Source organism: Rhinoraja longicauda, chromosome 17, assembly GCF_053455715.1.
Source record: "Rhinoraja longicauda isolate Sanriku21f chromosome 17, sRhiLon1.1, whole genome shotgun sequence".
Lineage (NCBI taxonomy): Eukaryota > Metazoa > Chordata > Chondrichthyes > Rajiformes > Arhynchobatidae > Rhinoraja > Rhinoraja longicauda.
Genome location: NC_135969.1, coordinates 35,210,923 through 35,231,704, shown reverse-complemented (window position 1 = coordinate 35,231,704; position 20,782 = coordinate 35,210,923). Strand labels below are relative to the sequence as shown.

Here is a 20,782-nt window from a genome sequence, read left to right as displayed (position 1 = left end):
AAGGTAAATGGTCTGGGTAAGGACATTCCACTTTACAAATTTGTCCCTTAGCTCTCCACCTTGGTCCTCAGCCAAGGTTACATCAAACTTTCCTCAAAAAGATGATAATTTTGTTTGTTGGACATCAATCTCGGCCTACAATACCAGGGCAGGAGTTTATCAGCACATTTTCCCCATGCCAACCATTCCTCCTCCCCACCCCCTCAAACACACACACAGTCCATCATAAGGTCAGCAGTTAGAAATAATTACAGGTGATCTCAAGTGCATTCCATGACTGAATGTTGTGCAGCTTAAACCACAGTTAGGCATGCACCAAGTGGAATTAATATTTTCACCACACAAGTGCCGGGTAATGAACATCTCCAACAAGAATGTAAACCACCCATTAACAATTAATAGCATTAATAACACCAAGGGCCTGTTCTTCTGCGCTGAACCCTTCTTCCTGCTCTCCACCTCCACCCTGCCCCGGTCAACATCCCGGGCTCACAATTGACAGGAACTTAACTGAATCGATGACAGTTACTTCAACTAAAAGAGCAGATCGGAGGTTGTGATATAGTAGGGCATGATTTTACTCCACCAAGTACAAGGCACAATTGGGACAGCAAAAATACTCTCCTCTTGCCTCAATGACCATAAACCCGTCAGTACTTGTCGAATACGATCCAAAATAAAGGAACTTGTCGGATGGTCACTCCAGTCACTACCATTAATATAAATTCTTCTAGCTTCGAGGACTCAATCTCACTCACAACTCAGCTGCAGCGTGTTAGTGCAAAAAAATGCACGCTAACCACCTGCTAGAACTTCTTCAAAAGCAGCTTCTATTTTCTTTCTCCAAACTTTACAATGAGATTCACGAATGTACCACTAAAACAAAGTTCCCCTGTAAATCATACGCCATCCTCCCAGCAATTATTTGACATTCTCTTATTGTCACTGTGGAATAAAGGTCCAAATAGTTTTAAATTAAATTAATTTGTGTTGTATACATCTGTAGTCATCTACAGGCATACTCTTTTTTTAAAGAATAAGTTTGAGCTATTAAATGCAGATGAAAACAAACAAATTTAATGTACATAAATGAATTGACACTAGATGGCACCAAACCTCTTCTGATGAGCACAATTAGAATTTATCTATACACTAATATCATGCAATAATTTTGATCTAGGATTCAATGCAAGCCAGATTCCAAGCCTGCAAGGAAGAAAAAATGAAGTCACATTTAAGAACTTCTGAAACATGGCAGATAAATAGTTCAATTAACTGCCAGTTCATTTACAGTCTTTATACTCAAGCATTTTCTCGTTTCCTAAGTTCAATTATTACAGAAGGGAGAATATAATACAAGCAGGGAGGACTAAGCATGGGAACTTTGATCTTCTGCTTATTCTGAGTGAGGAATGCAGAAATATATTTGATCTGCAATAATCTTTGTCTATCTTCATTTGATTGTTGGGTAGATTTTTCTAATTAAACATTCTGGTGGATTCGGGGGAAACAAATAATTGATTGTATGGCACATTTTGAAAAAAGTTTTAATTTAAAATGATTTGAGTTATTTAGCATTGTAACATGTAAATTGAAAACAAAATCTGTTTTGCACCATCTTAATTAAATCACACCAATGGAATTTGCCAATGCATAAAAATAGATAATCCCAATCATCAATTCTATCGCTGTATGCCCACATACTACTGGACTAAAACATTATCGTAATCAAACTGCAACATTTCTCCAGGTTATAATGATTTAAGTAACTTGTATTCAGTTTAAAGCACAACCCAAAGCAAGAAGTGACATACACACATATATATTTTTTTAAATCACATCTTTAAAGGTACCAAAGGGTTTCACAACAAACATAAAAGCGAAATCTTTGTTGTTTTTTGCAGCAAAGTCCAACACAGTACAATGAAATAAACGATAATCTAATTGGAGTATAATGATAAATTAAGTCATGGACCAGGAGAATTAGTATTCTCAGAATCAATTTCAACTAGAAGTTTTATTTCTAACCATGATGCAGTTTCTCAAACATGACATCTCTGACAATTTAGTCAGGAGGCTGATGGACTATCACTTTAGGTTATGTATGAAAATTCTGGAATGGGGCCCATTTAGGAAAGGGGTGCTTCCAAAAACGTGCTTATTTATCTACTGTTAACCTGGGATGAATGAATTTAGAAGCATAATTAATAATCTTATTAAAGACTGTTCCCAATGAGTTGTTAAAATACTTAGAGATATACAACTGCCATCAAAAGTTAGATGGAATTTTGGAATTAGATGGCTGATATTCAAAACAATCTAAATATCAAATAAAAACTGGAAATCACAGCTGCCTTGCAGTTGTGGAACATGACCAACAATTCTTTCCCTTTTCCTAATTGTCCTTTGGTTGTTTTCCTGAACTGCAGTAATCATTGTAAAATGCTCCTAGACTGCCGCTTGAAGGGAAAGCTGCAAGATTTTGACCCGAGGCAGTATAGCTTTGTTAATATTTCCAAGTCAGAATGTGTCGACTGTGGCGGAGAACTCAGATGGGCATTCCAATGAAGCTGTTTCTGTTGCCCTTCTACACAGAAGAGGTTACAGGTTCAGCATGCGTGGTCAGTGACAGGCTGGATGACTGCTTCAGAGATCACGCAGAGTAAACCACAAAATACTAGTCTGGGAGAGTGAATGCTTGTGGCGATTCATTTGGTGCCAAACGGGCTGCTTTGGCCTGGTTTGTGCCGAGCTTTGAGGTTTGTTTGAGCTGCACATATCCAGGCAACTAGAATGTGTTCTATCACATTTATTTATGCCTTTTAGACAGTGGAAAGGCTTTGCAGAGTTGGTAAGCCATTTACTATTCAACTTGACTTCACAAATTTATAGTCAGCATTCTATTGATTTATTTAAAATAGGAAATGTATGAAGATACAAAAATAATGGACATGGAAAATTCACACATGATATGGGAAAATTGCCCAGGTGGACACTTTCATACAGTATATTAAAGAGATAGGAATGATGAGGCTTTGGTGGAAATTTCAGACATTTGGCTCTCAGTAAATGAAGCTACCCTTGCCAATTGAGGCACAATAAAAAATACTCATGACCTCAAAAGTAGTGAAGCACAGGCATCTGTGGTGAAGGGCACCAGAGATACCTGTTCTATGTCTTCAAGATTACCAGAATGTACAGCAATTTATTCACAAAATAGTAACTCAGCAGGTCAGGCAGCATCTCAGGAGAGAAGGAATGGGCGACGTTTCGGGTCGAGACCCTTCTTCAGACTGATGTCAGGGGGGCGGGACAAAGGAAGGATATAGGGCATACACCGACCGGCCCCATCCCCGAACTCTACCTCTGCTACATCGACGACTGCATTGGTGCTACCTCTTGTACCCATGTAGAACTCACTGATTTCATACACTTCACTTCCAATTTCCATCCTGCCCTTAAATATACCTTGACTATCTCCGACATCTCCCTCCCGTTTCAGGACCTCACCATCTCCATCACAGGAGACAGACTAGTGACTGACATCTACTATAAACCCACTGACTCGCACAGCTATCTGGTCTACACTTCTTCCCACCCGGTTCCCTGCAAAAAGTCTATCCCCTACTCCCAATTCCTCTGTCTACGCCGGAACAGCACCTCATATTTCGCCTGGGCAGCTTGCAGCCGTGGTATGAACATTGACTTCTCCAACTTTCGATAGTTCCTCTGTCCCTCTCTTCCCCTCCCCCTCCCCAGATCTCCCACTGTCTTCCTGTCTCCACCTATATCCTTCCTTTGTCCTGCCACCCTGACATCAGTCTGAAGAAGGGTCTCGACCCGAAATGTCGCCCATTCCTTCTCTCCTGAGATGCTGCCTGACCTGCTGAGTTACTCCAGCATTTTGTGAATAAATACCTTCAATTTGTACCGGCATCTGCAGTTATTTTCTTACACTAGAATGTACAGAAAAGTAGATCAGCAAATTTAAATTCCTATTAACAATATATACTTGCTTGAGGGGGTTTGGGGTCTGGTGGGAGAAAGAGTGACAATGAACAATCATCACAATTTGATTTAGATTCATTTCACTTAAACAAGATGAATGATGAATGAGTACTTTAGTTATGATGATATGGTAGATTAAATGCCAATTATGGTCCTGTGTCATATTTTATAACCACAGCATCTTTTTGCAAATCGGACCATTTAAAACTAAATATAGTTATCAAGTTTTGCCATTGTTCACAAATCAGACAATTCCAGTGGCGATGAAAGTACACAGACCTTGAAAAAACCTTCTCAACAAAATTAAGCAACTTCTGCAGCATCGGTTCTTAATTGTGTACCATGATTTGCAATCAAACATTAACTAAAAGCAATTTATGGTGTCTAGTAATGCTGTGCTGTAGCTGACCACCTCACTAGACTGAAAACATCACCAACAGAAAACAGAGGAATAAAAACACTAAATCCATTCTATCCTTTAAGTATTTTACAGAGCACAGATTGATATACATAGAAAATGAAATTGTAAAGAGAACATTTCAAAATACACTGTTTTGAGGGAATGACAATGTAAAAACATCAGGCACAAGAACAAAACTATATACATTTTAAATTCCATAATAAACAATCATAACTACATTGTAAATTCGAGGTAAATTCGAGGTAAAGGCAGGAACGGGGTACTGATTGAGAATGATCAGCCATGATCACATTGAATGGTGGTGCTGGCTCAAAGGGCCGAATGGCCTACTCCTGCACCTATTGTCTATTGAATTGTAAATATATAATTTAAATTTCCAAACTGCTGACAAGCCCAGAAGCTGATCTTATCAAGCACTGTACTAATTATGATTTGGTAATATTAAAGACTGGCTGGGAAATTGCTTTAAACAGAACAGTAGAAGGGTTGCAACATCCCATCCAAATTGGCCAAAGCAACCGATTAATCTCTTACTACATTAATCATAGGACTGCCACTTTTTTTGATGGTTCAGCACTGATATCATGCCTGAAGGGCCTTCTCCTGTGTTTTAAGTTATTAGAGTGTAATCTTTTATGTTCATGTCCATTAATTTAATTAGTCTTCAATTTTGTTCTTTTATTATTTTTGCCTATTACTTTAATTGGAGGTACCCTCTTAACATTTGTATGCACAGCTGCTTTCTGAGAGACAACGGTTATTATTATGCATGTCTCTTTAACTAAGTTTTTCCTCACCAGAATCGACCTATAACTGTTTAAGGAGAGTGGTGTCAAAGCAATGGAAGAGATGCAGGATTTTAGAAGACTGGAACAGGATCATTTGCTGCTACCCAGGATAAGAGCATTCAAATACATTTTCAATCAACACTGTTAACTTCCATTTAAATAATTGCATGCATGATCTTTTACTAGCTGAAAAAAACCAAACCACCTTGAACTATAAAGAGCCAAAGATTCCAACATCTTCCTAAAGAGTATCGCTTCACTTATTTTCACATTAAGCTCCATAGTCCGTGTTTGCCTATTTCACCATCCTGTCCATGCCATTCTAAAGCCTATAATTATCCTCAGTTTTTCCACTTGCCTGAGTTTTGAAAGATTTGCAAACTGCTACTTTAATAGTCTTTGAGTGTTCTATAAAATAATTAGTAACCAATCTAAAACTGAACAAGGGGCAACACCAGACAACCACATCCCTGCCTGCAGTCAACATCTCAGGTCTCTAAGGATATATCTCTGATTAGATGAGTTAAAATGACATTATTAGATTTGCAGACTTAAAATGCTGATTGTTGCTCTCTCCATGAATGTTGCCTGGCTGATTTTCCAGCATTTTTGGTTCAAATATTTAAAATGTAGTCATTCTTAGTCACACTTTCAGACAATATGTTCAAGATCACAACTAATTGCTGCTTATAACAAAGATCTCCATCACGTCACTCCTGATTCTTTTTGTCAATCACCGTAAATTTCAAAAAAATGATTTTAAGAAAGCCTTAAACATTGGGTAAAATATCTCAGTCACAAAGAACTGCAGATGTGAGTTTACAAAAAAATGACATCACTGAAAAAAAATCAGCGGGTCAGGCAGCATCTCTGGAGAATATTGATGTTCCTTGTTGGGACCCTTTAGGCTTCATTCTCATTCCGTTCTCTCAGTTTAGTTTGTCACGTGGTACAGTGAAAGAGATTTTTTACCGTGAAATATTTTTGTTCAGTATCCTTTGGTAAGCCACACTTTCAGACAATATGTTCAAGATCACAACTAATTGCTGCTTATAACAAAAGATTTTCATCGCGTTACTCCAGATTCTTTTTGTCAATCACTGTAAATCATTTCTTTGATCCACTAGCCCACCACAAATGACAACAGTTTCTATTTAGTCAATCATCACCATTTTGTAGACAACCACCTCCCAACTTTACCTATTCCAAAATAAACACAGATTCGACTCCATCCTTATTCCTGGAATCAATCCAGGAAATTTCCCCCACACTTTTCTCAGACCTTCACATCCTTTCTAATGCTCATAGCTGTGGCTTAACTAGTCCATAACAATATAATCTACTGGTTTTAATTCTTTATGCCTCTATTTATGTGGGGCAAAAACTGAAAGGCTTTATTAAACTCTTCCTCAATTTGTTCTGCCAGTCTCTCACTCACTGGGATAGTTGTACATCGACTCATATTTCAATGCTTAATCTCACCAGATATGCCTGTACACTGACTAGCATTATTCACTCATTCCTTCTGGGTAATGCATTGGCCTACATCCTCCTGTTTCCCCACACTCTTTCGTGGCTCACATTCCTCCATCCTCTTTACAATCAAACAAATTAATCTTTTGTCTCTCCATGTTCTTCCTGCTAAAATGCATCTTTACGATTTTTAGCATTGAACTTCATCTACCACATCGTTGTTCAAATACACTAGCCTTTGTACGTGTTGCAATTCTGCTACAATGTTCACACTGTTTACTATACTTACATGCTGTGCTTTATCTATAAATAAAGATTTTGCCATGCACATTCTTAACGATATTATTAAATACATTATCAAAAATAGAAGTGGTCCCAATCTTGACCTTTGAAGGAACAACACTGTAGCTCATTCTCCAGTCCCAAAAGCTACCGTCTGCAATGTTTTGCCCTACAGACAAGGTTTGTATCCTGGCTTCCACTATCATTTGTTAATCTGAGGGTTTCAAGATTTGCTAATATATATTTCCTGTATTAAACAACTTCTGAAAATCAATAGACGCCATCCTCACATTACCTTCCCGAATCCTGTCAACGATTCAGGTTAGCCAAACACAATTTGCCTTTGCCCGTTTTCTTCTGGCATCCTTTCTTCATTCTGGTTCCTCAAGGTGCCCCAAAACCCTCTCCCAAACACCAATTGTTCCTGCAAGCTTCTGGGGTCAAACGTAGCATGTGCTTGCTGGGTTTGACCTTGTATCTCTCTTTGAACACGATTTAAATCCTCAAACTTAGAAAATTAGCTAAAAGCAGTGGCTTCAACTTCCCATTTGCTTTCTACGAAAATCCTTTAGTGACTGTGCAATGTTACTGAATGGTGGGGATTCACAAAATCAATATCTAATAACAACCAGTGTTAGAAAAGGCTAACAGCACATCACAAAACATTAGTAGATCCATGTGGACACAAACCAGCTGAAGAATGCAAAATTCAGGCAGATTCTTGGGTTGAATTCTTTAGCTTACACGGTTCCCAATAGTGTATGTAATGTCACAGAATTTCAAGTCCCAAAATAGGTGTACGTTTTCTAATACTTCCACCTTCTGTTTTACTATAGGAAAGAACATTGATTGATTACAAACTTGATTTGGTGGTGAAGGGTCTTACATAGAACAATGTTACACAGGAACAAGCCCTTCAGTCCACAATGCTTGTGTCGAATATGACACCAAGTTGAACTAATCTCCTCTGCCTGCGCATGATCCATAGTCCTCCATTTCCTGTATGTCCACGGGCCTATCTAAAATTCTCAAATGCCGCTCAAATACATCTCTGGATGCAGGAAAGTGTGAATGGTCGTCTTTTTGAATCAATGCCATTCTTGTGGTTGCTCTCCAATTATGGGATTCGGATAAGAGCACAAATAAATTCCATCTGATGAAAGGTCATTTCTCCTCACAAATGTCTTACATGCAGTTTACTGCATTTTCTGATGACATTCTCCAAAGACCCGCCCTTGATTTTAGATTTCAAAGTACTGTGCTGATTTTCTACAGATATCATAGCATTGTCCATTTTTTATAATTTAATTTATACAATTTCTAGATGTAAAGGTAATTTAATGTATAACATTAGCAAGACCATTAGACTGATACATGCAATAACTTTCTCTTGCAATCCTGCATTCACACAATGCTTCACACAATTTCCTGTCAACAATGATAATATTCAGCATGTAATTACACCTCGTCACAGAGACACATTAAGATAATCCATGATTCACATCTGCTAGTATTGTTCCAGCAGCTCCTCAGAATTATATATTCAAACCATAAACTGCCATTTGCTTTTACAATAAATCAGTTGAAAATAATAAATGATGCTGTGGCAAAAACAGGACAATAAATCCTAACACCTAACCTACTTTACTTTGAGTCTGAAGAAGGGTCTTGACCTGAAACATCACCTATTCCTTTTCTCCAGATATGCTGCCTGATCCTCTGAGTGACTCCAGCATTTTGTGTTTATCTTCAGTGTAAAACAGCATCTGCAGTTTATTCCTATACATACTAATTTAACTTTATCTTGGTAGATCTTTATTAATGAGTCATGCTATTCATTTTGTTTTACTAATAGTGGAAACTCATGAGCAAGCACTGAATGGGCTGGGATAGTTTATTGCTAACCAGGAGCCACTGCTGTAATTGGCAACATGTCTTCTTGGATGAGATGGCTAGATCCAAGGAGCTGCATGCTAATCGCTCATCTGGCAGCCTTCGACCTGCTCTCTCACCAAAGCTAGTTCCACATTATGCCACTAGGAGTAAAGAATTACCCGGCCTTGGTATCGGTGGGCAAGTGGGCAGTATTCAGTGCATCTGAAAGGCACGTTTCTGAACTGCATAACTTGATAAACAAAAGCAAAATGGAGTAAAATTCCATTAAAAATGAACTGCAATGGCATTTTGGTATTATTTTAAAATTCTGCAGCAGGGAAAGCTGTCCCTCAGAGCTCTCCTGGTGCCTCTTACATCTTGTTTACCTTGAAAGCTGGGGGGACGGACGGACTAGAAAAAGAAGGACGAAAAGTGAAAATAGTTGCAAAGATCCTGTCTATTCTTAGATTAACTACGTTCAAGACAAACATTGAACTGTAAACATTGGCTTAAAATATGAGCTGAGGTCATATTTTCCACAATTTTATAGTCCACCCTGTAATTTATTCATTATAACGTGGCCCAGATTTTCAATTACATTGATATTTTTATATATTACTTTAACAAGCTTTCCAATTTCCATTCCATCGGGGGGATCTTATAGAGAAACATATATTTCTTAAGGGGTTGGAGAGGCTAGATGCGGGAAGATTGTTCCCGATGTTGGGGAAGTCCAGAACCAGGGGTCACAGCTTAAGGATAAGGGGGAAGTCTTTTAGGACCGAGATGAGAAAACATTTCTTCACACAGGGAGTGGTGAGTCTGTGGAATTCTCTGCCACAGGGGGTAGTTGAGGCCAGTTCATTGGCTATATTTAAGAGGGAGTTAGATGTGGCCCTTGTGGCTAAAGGGATCAGGGGGTATGGAGAGAAGGCAGGTACAGGTTACTGAGCTGGATGATCAGCCATGATTATATTGAATGGCGGTGCAGGCTCGAAGGGCCGAATGGCCTACTCCTGCACCTATTTTCTATGTTAGACAATAGACAATAGGTGCAGGAGTAGGCCATTCAGCCCTTCGAGCCAGCACCGCCATTCAATGCGATCATGGCTGATCACTCTCAATCAGTACCCCGTTCCTGCCTTCTCCCCATACCCCCTCACTCCGCTATCCTTAAGAGCTCTATCCAGCTCTCTCTTGAAAGCATCCAACGAACTGGCCTCCACTGCCTTCTGAGGCAGAGAATTCCACACCTTCACCACTCTCTGACTGAAAAAGTTCTTCCTCATCTCCGTTCTAAATGGCCTACCCCTTATTCTTAAACTGTGGCCCCTTGTTCTGGACTCCCCCAACATTGGGAACATGTTTCCTGCCTCTAATGTGTCCAATCCCCTAATTATCTTATATGTTTCAATAAGATCCCCCCTCATCCTTCTAAAATGCAGTGTATACAAGCCTAATTGCTCCAGCCTTTCAACATACGACAGTCCCGCCATTCCGGGAATTAACCTAGTGAACCTACGCTGCACGCCCTCAATAGCAAGAATATCCTTCCTCAAATTTGGAGACCAAAACTGCACACAGTACTCCAGGTGCGGTCTCACCAGGGCCCGGTACAACTGTAGAAGGACCTCTTTGCTCCTATACTCAACTCCTCTTGTTACGAAGGCCAACATTCCATTGGCTTTCTTCACTGCCTGCTGTACCTGCATGCTTCCTTTCAGTGACTGATGCACTAGGACACCCAGATCTCGTTGAACATCCCCTCTTCCTAACTTGACACCATTCAGATAATAATCTGCCTTTCTATTCTTACTTCCAAAGTGAATAACCTCACACTTATCTACATTAAACTGCATCTGCCATGTATCCGCCCACTCACACAACCTGTCCAAGTCACCCTGTAGCCTTATTGCATCTTCCTCACAATTCACACTATTCTATTTATATAGCATGCCCTAGCTGAAAGCTGACCCAAAACCATCCAACAATCAGTTTGTAAACAGATAAGAAATTGAGAAGAACTAGAAGAAATCATGTCTCGCGTGTAATAGAACTTTCTCTCCTATACATCCTTTCCCTGCCCAGTATGTCACCGCTTCAGGAAGGAGGAGGCATATGACAGATTTAGGCAGTCAGGATGAAGTGAATCGCTCCACGAATATATGTAGTATGGGACAATACGCAAGATGGTAATCAGAAGGGCAGAAAAAAACCCATGAAATAGAGCTGGCAGGCAAGGTAAAGCAAATTCCTTAGAGATTTTACAGGTATATTAAGAGTTAAAAAATGGCTAGGGAATGAATAGGTCCACTTAAAGATCAGCATGGCTTTCTTTGTGTAGAGTCACAAGAGATGGAGCAGATATTAAGTGAATACTTAATTTTTACTAAGATCATGGCAGTTTAGGAATTGAGGCATTTATGAGTTCTAATGTCTTAAGATTAGATATGGACAGTTTTAAAGCACGTTAAAGTGGCAACATTTCTAACTATTGGATTGAAAGCATCAAAACAGTTAATGCAACTTGTTTTGATCTTGTTGGTGCAAAAATGCAGATGGAACTTAAATTCAGTAAACTGCCTGTTTGTAAAGTGTCAATACCCAGATGTGCTGAACACAATACCAATCCTGCATTTTCATTTTATTCTGTAGTAATTTCCAATGATGCCAAAGTCCTTGAGAATATGTCTGAATAGTACATAATAATTAGGTACTTCTAAAGTACCCAATTATAGACAAAATAGGTAAATCATGATTGTTTTATTAAAAAACTTATTGAATAATATCCCTTTCACTCTTAATTCTGAGGGTATGTGTTTGTCATCCCTTTTGAGTTATTTCATAACTTTGTGTAATTTTCAAGACCACCCCTCACTTAAAATAAACTTCTGCTAAAGCTTAGTATATTATTTGTTTCCATTACTTAAAAATAAAGGGAATTCTTGCATCACATCTTGCTACGAGACCAACCTTTAACACTGGGGTCATCAGCGCATATAAACACTGCTATGTAACTTTCTGCATAATCTCGAAAGCCTTACTGGAGAGATAAACTGCCTAAACCCCTCATAATTTCAAGTATCCTGTAGAATTTCTACCCAGCTACATGGATTGGAGCTATCATTATCTGGTAAGAAGCCAGCGAACAGCAAGTATGCTGTTTCAGCTCAATTTGCAGTTACTGCTACCTAAATACATTGTATAATATCTTATACAATAGAGAGAATAGGAACCAGAAGGAAACAAATCGCTACCAGGAAACTGATCCCTTTACTATTTATAGTATAATATAACCAAGGGATCAGGCTGCATAGTCTAGGATTTTAAATCCATTTGTAATTTCACAAGGAAAGAATCAAGAACAAGTAAAATGCAAAATTCCTTAAATAGCTGAACTACAGCTGACAAATGCAAATCAGGCCTAGAAGTCTTATTACAAAGAGCATTTTTCACATTGATTCTTCAGGAACAGATAGTAAATTAGCTCCATTTGTCCATATTGTCCAAATGTCTGTGATAAATGTGGGTGGTACAAGAGATGAGGTCTGTAGTGCACCCAAAGATGTAGTGTACTGATGGAATTCTCTCTGGTAAGCATGGAAGCGGATTACTATTATTTTCTAAGTTTCCCTTATCTCTTTTCACAATTAATTTAAACCATGCAAAAGGTCTGCAGGTTCAAAATACCTGGGTAATAAACTAGATCCAAATTTCTGGGCACAGCAACGAATAACATTAGATTTTATGACGATTTTTGAACAAAAAAAATCTATAGAGCATTGGTAGTGTAAATAGTTATTCTTCAACATGCTATGTCTACTGTGCATGATGGATGACATGAAACATTATTATTATTTCATATTTGAACAAAAGGAACTATGGTGCAGAGTTGGTACTTTTCATGGAGCTCATGAACGTTCTGAGCTCCATGAAAAGTACCAACCCTGCACCATAGTTCCTGCCTGTTTACATCCATTCTTGGATATGGGTAAATAACACTGTCAGGAATTTTTAAAGCAAATATAGAATTGGGAAATGTTGCATGCTATTTCCCAATTCTTGCCCCACAGGAAATTCCGCCCAAGCCACAGGCGAGAATCTAATGGTGAGATGAATAAACAATCGTCTAACCAGATCAATAGCATGAAGAAAGCCAAGAAACTGTCACGAATTATTAAATTCCAGATTTAGGGGTATCAAAATAAATTTCAAAGATACCACACGTATTTTTTATGGTCGCTGATTGGATCTAAACTACATAAAGAAAGCTGCATGTCCTTTATATCAGCATTGTTTGTTGAACCAATATTGTACCTAACAAAGTCAACATTTGTTCTATTTATATAATATTTATCAAGTAAACTTGTCATTCATGTTTCTAAATAGAGAACTTTTTAGTTTCAAGAACGTCTGTCGCAGAACCTGCACATTCTGCGCTGAAACTGTCTGTGCCTCTCTATTAGAACTGAAATCAATACCATTTGTTGTGATGATACTGAGGGAACATTCAATTCAAAGTTGACTGGGTTTAATATAAACATCAGCCTGGCTCACTGTGACAATATGCTTTATCAGTTACACAGCCAAGCTTAAATATTAATCTATCCAATACTTACTAAAAATTCAACATATATACCTATCAGGATATATAATAATAAAAGTACATTCCTTTCCACAGTTCATAGTGTGGGGGATCTTATTGAAACATATAAGATAATTAGGGGATTGGACACATTAGAGGCAGAAAACATGTTCCCAATGTTGGGGGAGTCCAGAACAAGGGGCCACAGTTTAAGAATAAGGGGTAGGCCATTTAGAACGGAGATGAGGAAGAACTTTTTCAGTCAGAGAGTGGTGAAGGTGTGGAATTCTCTGCCTCAGAAGGCAGTGGAGGCCAGTTCGTTGGATGCTTTCAAGAGAGAGCTGTATAGAGCTCTTAAGGATAGCGGAGTGAGGGGGTATGGGGAGAAGGCAGGAACGGGGTACTGATTGAGAGTGATCAGCCATGATCGCATTGAATGGCGGTGCTGGCTCGAAGGGCTGAATGGCCTACTCCTGCACCTATTGTCTATTGAACAGTTGGTGGCTTCCAACAAAACATTCAGACCTTAAAGCTGTATTGTCAAGTTTTAGGAAAATAAGTCTGATTTTATTTTTAAATAATGTGTTTTGGAGTAGTATAATAATTCTCATGGCAAGTTTAGGAAAAAAAGAGCTCCATTATAAAAGGTAAAAACTTCTCAAAACTATTTAAACACACATGAAATTAATGCAATGAGATTAATGTCAATTGAGAAATAGTGTAACACAATCCTTGCAAATGAAGTGAAAGTGACAGAAGTCTTCAACTTTAATACAAGTATCATTCATTGAAATATAAATGTAATATTGCGTTTTCAACAAATAATTTGAAAGCAAGTGCAGCTGCCTTGTCAACAACAACTTCCTTCTAATACCATCCTGTCTCAACGTCGAGCATTTAAATTTCAATTGCCAATTTAACTATGAATTATAGTAATGCCCCAGGGCAAAATTGCAGATTGATATGGCGCACAACAGAAATAACATTAAATAGGGCAATGCTTCAATAACATCATCAGGCAATCTATCGGTACAGGTAAAAGCAGAGCAGACACAAGAGACGTCAGATGATGGGATTTGGGACTAAATACTGGAGGAACTGAGTCGGGCATCAACTGCCCAAATGAAGGGTCTTTGAAAGCACATATGTTGATTCTCCAATTCCCTCCACCAATGCTGCCTGGACCGTTGTTTTGTGTTCCTCTAGCAGTATGCATGCATGTGTGTATATAAATATATATATATATATACACACACATACTTACTGGCAACCATATTTCCAAATAATTAGTAGAGATGGTCTCAATGTATCCGGGAAGACTTCAGCATTGAGTCATCCCATCAGTGAATTCATACTCTTGACTTTCATCCACTCAATTGTATGACAACGTAAAGAACGTACATTTTTATAGCAATCAAAAATCCACAGACAATTAAATACTTTTCATCTGCAGACAATATTGAGTAATCACAAAATGCAACAACTAACTAGACAAACTCCCATATGTATTTGAGAAAATGGCCAGATTCATTGATTTCATGGAACAGCAGGTCATTGGAGAATGGACACCATTTCATCCATACACACAAAAAGCCGGAGTAACTCGACCCGAAGCATCACCTATTCCTTTTCTCCAGCTTTTTGTGTCTATCTTCGGTTTAAACAAACATCTGCAGTTCCTTCCTAACCATTTCATCCATGCTGACTTTCTACATGAGCAATTCCAGCCTATCCCATTCTCAGCTTTCCTCATTACCCTGCATTATTTTCTCCTTCAATTGTGTACATTAAAATTTCTTTTGAACATGGATGAATCTGCTTGTAGAGACTTTACTCCAGATAAGAGGATTTTTCTCTTTTGCCAATCACTTTAAATCTGTACCCTGGGGTTCCCAACCCTTTGCCAATGTAAACCTTTTAAATTTATTCATAACCTCGATATTTGACAACTTTGAATACTTCTTTAGTCTTCCAATCCTTCCCATTTAAAAAATAATAATTCCAGATTTTCCAGCCTGCTTTTATATTTGTAGTCTCCAACCTGAAATCATTCTACACCTGTGCTCCATCCCTTTTGGAACCTACCCACATGTCCCATAATGCAGACTAGAATGGATGCAATTCTCTAGCTAAACATCATCTGCCATGTCTGCCCATTCCACCAACCCGTCTACATCCCTTCAAATTTATTACCATCTTTCTCACTGCTTACCACACTTCCAACAATAGAAAGAATGCCCTGTACACTCATGATCAAGTCATCAACATACACAGTACCTAGACTGGTGCACTTTCTTCCAAGTTGAAAAAATTGTTACCGGGAATATGTCATTATATTGAAGTCAATTTCATTTCAATGCCACTGCAACCGTTCCCTCTTGCAGACTTCAATTTTGCTGACATAAGAACGATGTGGTCGTTCAAAACTATAGGCTAAATGTTTATCAAAACAAAAACTCCCCAGGTTACCCACAAATCAAATAAGGAGTCTGTTGGGAGACTCGTTTCATTCATCTTCCAAATAAACCAGTGCAGCACACTCTCTCTCAATCATACCCTGAATTGCTCATTTGGGTCATGTGTTTGCCTCCAGCAGTTTGAATGTGTGACCTGATTAAGATGCCAAAATACAATGGTAGATCACTCTGGTGATAGTTGTGGGGCTAGGGTTGAAATGAGAATCCAGTCACAAAAACGTTCCCACTTCAAAACAATCAAAACATACACACAAGAATATCAGTAATAGAAGGTCCTATGGCCTTAAGCCTGCTCTGCCTTAGCTGACCAGATCTGTCTACAATAGTATAAGAAAATAACTGCAGATGCTGGTACAAATCAAAGGTATTTATTCACAAAATGCTGGAGTAACTCAGCAGGTCAGGCAGCATCTCAGGAGAGAAGGAATGGGCCAATTCCTTCTCTCCTGAGATGCTGCCTGACCTGCTGAGTTACTCCAGCATTTTGTGAATAAAGATCTGTCTACAATGATTTGCACTCTTCGCAGCTCTTTGCAGGAGAATTCCTAACATTTACACCCTTCCACAAAGAGAAATTCCTCCTCCTTTGTCTTTGATACATGACACCTAATTCCTCCTCCCTCTATCCCTCCCACCCCCACCTTAGATTCTCTCAAGGGGAAAGATCCACTCAGCATCCATCTTAGGGCTGCTCAATCTTACACTTTCAATAGGATCTCAAAAAAAATTCTAATCATGATTGTAACAATCTGCTCAATATTTCCTAATCTGACAATTCTTTCATCCAGAAATTAAATGAATGAACCTTCCAGTGAATTTTCGCAATTACAAAAATATTCTTCAATAAAAAAGACCAAATCTGTATTTAAAAGTGCATTAAATGCAGGAAATAGCAGTCAAACCAAGGTTTCTATTACTCCCTTTTGCCTCGAGTCAAGTGTTTTTTTGTCATACGTTCTGAATTGGAATAATGACATTCTTACTAGCAGCAGCACAACAGATTTGTAATAACTTGTGCTTACATGTCATCTTTGGGTTTCACACATTAGCACACATCTATTTGAACTGTGCTATTAAAAACGCTTTAAGTGCTTTAAAATTCTCTAAAGAGCCTATGGCTATTTCAAAACCAGAATGTCGTAGCCTTTCTTCCAGATGGATGGTAGGATTCAGTAGCAAACTTTCAAATTGTCAAGGCTGTAACAAATATTTAAAGACTGTGCTGCAATGAATGTTTAACTTGAGTAAAAAAACAAACTGTTGGAGGAACTCAGCAGGCCAGACAGCATCTGCAGAAGGAAAATATATAGACCGCGTTTCAAGTCGGCACCCTTCTTCAGATACCATTGCCCATTTCCCTTCACTTACTGAGTTCCTCCAGCCAATTGTTCACCCAAGATTCACGTATTTGCAGTTTCATGTATCATGCCTTTAGCATGAGATCCTAGAAACTAGTGCATCCAATTAACAGAAACTAAAAGGATAGAGTTCACCTTTCATCCCACCAGTTTCCACATCCAACACATCATCCTCCAACATTTCCACCACCTCCAATGTGATTCCACCACCAGTCACTTCTTTTCAACCCCTCTTTATGCCTTCCCTAGACCGTTGCTCCTTGGTTCATTAATCCCTTTCCACCCAAACCACCCTCTCACCAGGTACTTCCCCTAGCAACAGCAAGAGATGCAATATCTGTCCTCATACTTCCTCCTTCTCCGTGGATTGTCACCTTGTCGTGGTGAAGCTTGCGTGGTCCTAAGATCCTGAGAGCAATGCCGTCTGGAGCTGTGCCCATGGCGGTAAGGTCGAGGGGGAGGTCCCCGACAAAGAACAATCCAACCAAGACCGCAACGGTGAAACAGTCGGAGGAGGCTGGCTGACTTTTGTGGAGTGTCACAATGGCTGGGAAGGCGGATGAAGGCTGCAGTGGGCAGGTGCTATAGATGGGAAGGTAGACGCTCCCGCCAGAACGTGTCTCGGGCAGATGAGGCTCGTCAGCCTGGGAAGGCAGTCCATCTAGGAGAGGGAAAACTCTAATCTAAAACCTCCACTTTTGGCCATATTCAGTCATGGAAAAGGCTCCAGGAGCAAACTTCAAGAAAAATCCGGAGTTGGAGTCCCTAAGGGAGTTCGTCGTTGTCTACAACCTCGTTCTGGCAGATCCTGCGACGGCGCTGGTGCCAAATTGTAACGGCTCTGCTGTTCCTTTGGATCGATCAGCGACGTGGAGAGGGGGGACGTGGTGCATGGGCAACAGTGTGTCCTTCATATGACATCGCCCAGGCTTGCATCCGATCACACATCGACGCTGCTCCAGCCGAGGTTTGGAGCAAGCAGCCAACAACCAGGATGCATCACCCATGGTCAGCCATGACCGAGGGGGCCTTAACTTAACTAAATTCCTCCCTCACCTCCATCCAGGAACCTCAGCCCTTCTCCCAGATGTTCGTGGACACATCCTCTACCCTGCTGCATCCAGTGTTCCCGATATAGCCTTCTTTAAATCAGCGAGGCCAAACCTAGACTCGGCAACTGTTTTGCCGAACACTTGCATTCAATCCACCAAGGCCCACTGGATCTCCTGGTTGCTAACTATTTTAGCTCCTCTTCCCATTGCTACACTAGCTTTTCAGTCCTGAGCCTCCTCCATTGCCAGAGTGAGGCAATCACAAAAAACTGGAGGAACAGCCCCTCATATTCCACTTGGGTAGCTTACAACACAACAGTATGTACATTGATAGACAGAAGAAGGGTCCCAGGCCAAAATGTCAGAGGAGGGGGTGGGACAAAGATAGGTTATAGTCGGAGACAGGAAGATTAGTGGGAGAACAGGGAAGGGGATAGGGAGGGGAAGCACGGACTACCTGAAGTGGGAGAAGTCAATGTTCATACCGGTGGGGTGTAATCTGAAGAAGGGTCCTGACCCGAAGCGTCACCTATCCATATTTACCAAAGGTGCTACCTGGGTTTGGAGAGGGCTGGTACTCCTTCGCCCCCGTTGTTTACAGGCTGCTGGCCTGCCTCCTCACCCCCCACTCCCTCCTTCATTCGCCTTCCTCCCTCTCCCACTACTCCGTCCCTCACTAATACCCCCTTCTCCCCTCTCATCCCCTCCATCCTGCTCACCCTCTCCCTACTCCCTCTCTTCTTACCTCCCCTTCCTCCTTCATTCCTCCCTCCTTCTCACTCCAATCCCTCAACTCCATCCACACCCTCACTTCTCCCTCCCTCACCTCCCTCCACCTCCCTCACTTCTCCCCCTACCTCACACTCCCCCCTCCCTCACTTCTCCCCTCCCTCACACTCCCCCCTCCCTCACTTCTCCCCTCCCTCACACTCCTCCCCTCCCTCACACTCCCCCCTCCCTCACTTCTCCCCTCCCTCACACTCCTCCCCTCCCTCACACTCCCCCCTCCCTCACTTCTCCCCTCCCTCACACTCCCCCCTCCCTCCCTTCTCCCCTCCCTCACACTCCTCCCCTCCCTCACACTCCCCCCTCCCTCCCTTCTCCCCTCCCTCACTTCTCCACCTCCCCTCACTTCTCCCCTCACACTCCCCTCCCTCACACTCCCCCCCTCCCTCACAGTCCCCTCCCTCACTTCTCCACCTCCCCCTCTCCCTCACCTCCACCTCCCCCTCACTTCTCCCCCCTCCCTCACCTCCCCTCACTTCTCCCTCACCTCCACCTCCCTCACTTCTCCCCTCCCTCACCTATCCAGCCAGAAGGTCCAGGGCGAGTTAAGGGGAACTCCGGACTTGTCGTGGTTGTTGATCTCCTCCTGGTTGAGGTGAATGGCGTCCGTCTCGTCGTCATCGTCCGCCAGCAGCAGCTCGGGGGGCGCGAGCTCCCCGCTCTCCTCCAGCGGCCACAGCAGCTCGGGGCGCGACGGCACCGCCATTTTCACCGACAACAGCGACGCTGCCGACCGGCGGCGGGAGCGCACAGCGCATGCGCGCCGCCTCCTGCCCTCCGCCGCTGACGTCACCCACAATTACGTCACCCACAATTTACGTCACACTCCGGGCTGAGCGCCCATTGGCTGCACCCCGGGCAAGGGGAGCGCTACCTCAGTGCCCAATTCAGGCAAGCAAGAGTCATGAGTGTCTTCACAAGATCAGGAGTGATAGGCCATTGGGCACCATCAAGTCTACTCCGCCATTCAATCGTGGCTGACCTATCTCTCCCTCCTCACCTCATTCTCCTGTCTTCGCCCCATAACCCCGGACACCCGTACTAATCAAGATCTGAAGAAGGGTCTCGACCCGACACGTCACGCATTCCTTCTCTCCTGAGATGCTGCCTGACCTGCTGAGTTACTCCAGCATTTTGTGATATAAAGATCTACCTATATGTGCCTTAAAAATATCCACTGACTTGGTCTCCACAGCCTTCTGTGGCAAAGAATTCCACAGATTCGCCACCCTCTGACTAAAGGAATTCCTCCTCATCTCCTTCCCAAAAGAACGTCCTTTAATTCTGAGGCTATGACCTCTAGTCCTGGACTCTCCCACCAAAGGAAACATCCTCTCCACATCCACCTATCTCGACTCTATCCTATCTACCCTGGTCCAATCCCTTCCTACCTATGTCCAAGACACCTCACATGCTCTCCGTTTCCTCAATAACTTCCGTTTTCCAGGCCCCAACTCCCTCATCTTTACTATGAATGTCCAGTCACTCTATACCTTCATATCCCACCAGGAGGGTATTAAAGCCCTCCGTTTCTTCCTCCACCGCAGAACCAGCCAATTTCCATCTGCCAATACTCTCCTCTGCCTAGCAGAGCTGGTCCTTACCCTCATCAACTTCTCCTTCAACTCCTCCCACTTCCTCCAAATCCAAGGCATAGCTATGGGCACTCGCATGGGC

The 20,782-nt window shown here is 41.3% G+C and overlaps 1 protein-coding gene across 3 annotated transcripts in view; it reads right to left on the bottom strand.

Annotated features, from left to right (window-relative positions):
- The window catches only part of eif4e3 (eukaryotic translation initiation factor 4E family member 3), a 59,705-nt gene that overhangs the window by 26,762 nt on the left and 12,161 nt on the right, over positions 1–20,782 (bottom strand). Inside the window, exon 1 of one of the 3 annotated variants that reach the window (XM_078414501.1) lies at positions 19,624–19,856. The exons of the other annotated variants lie outside the window; for them this stretch is intronic. Within the exon in view, the coding sequence (XP_078270627.1) occupies positions 19,624–19,811 (188 nt within the window). The 5' untranslated portion in view covers positions 19,812–19,856. Of the gene's footprint in view, positions 1–19,623; positions 19,857–20,782 lie in introns of those variants that run through there. 3 annotated transcript variants of the gene reach the window in all.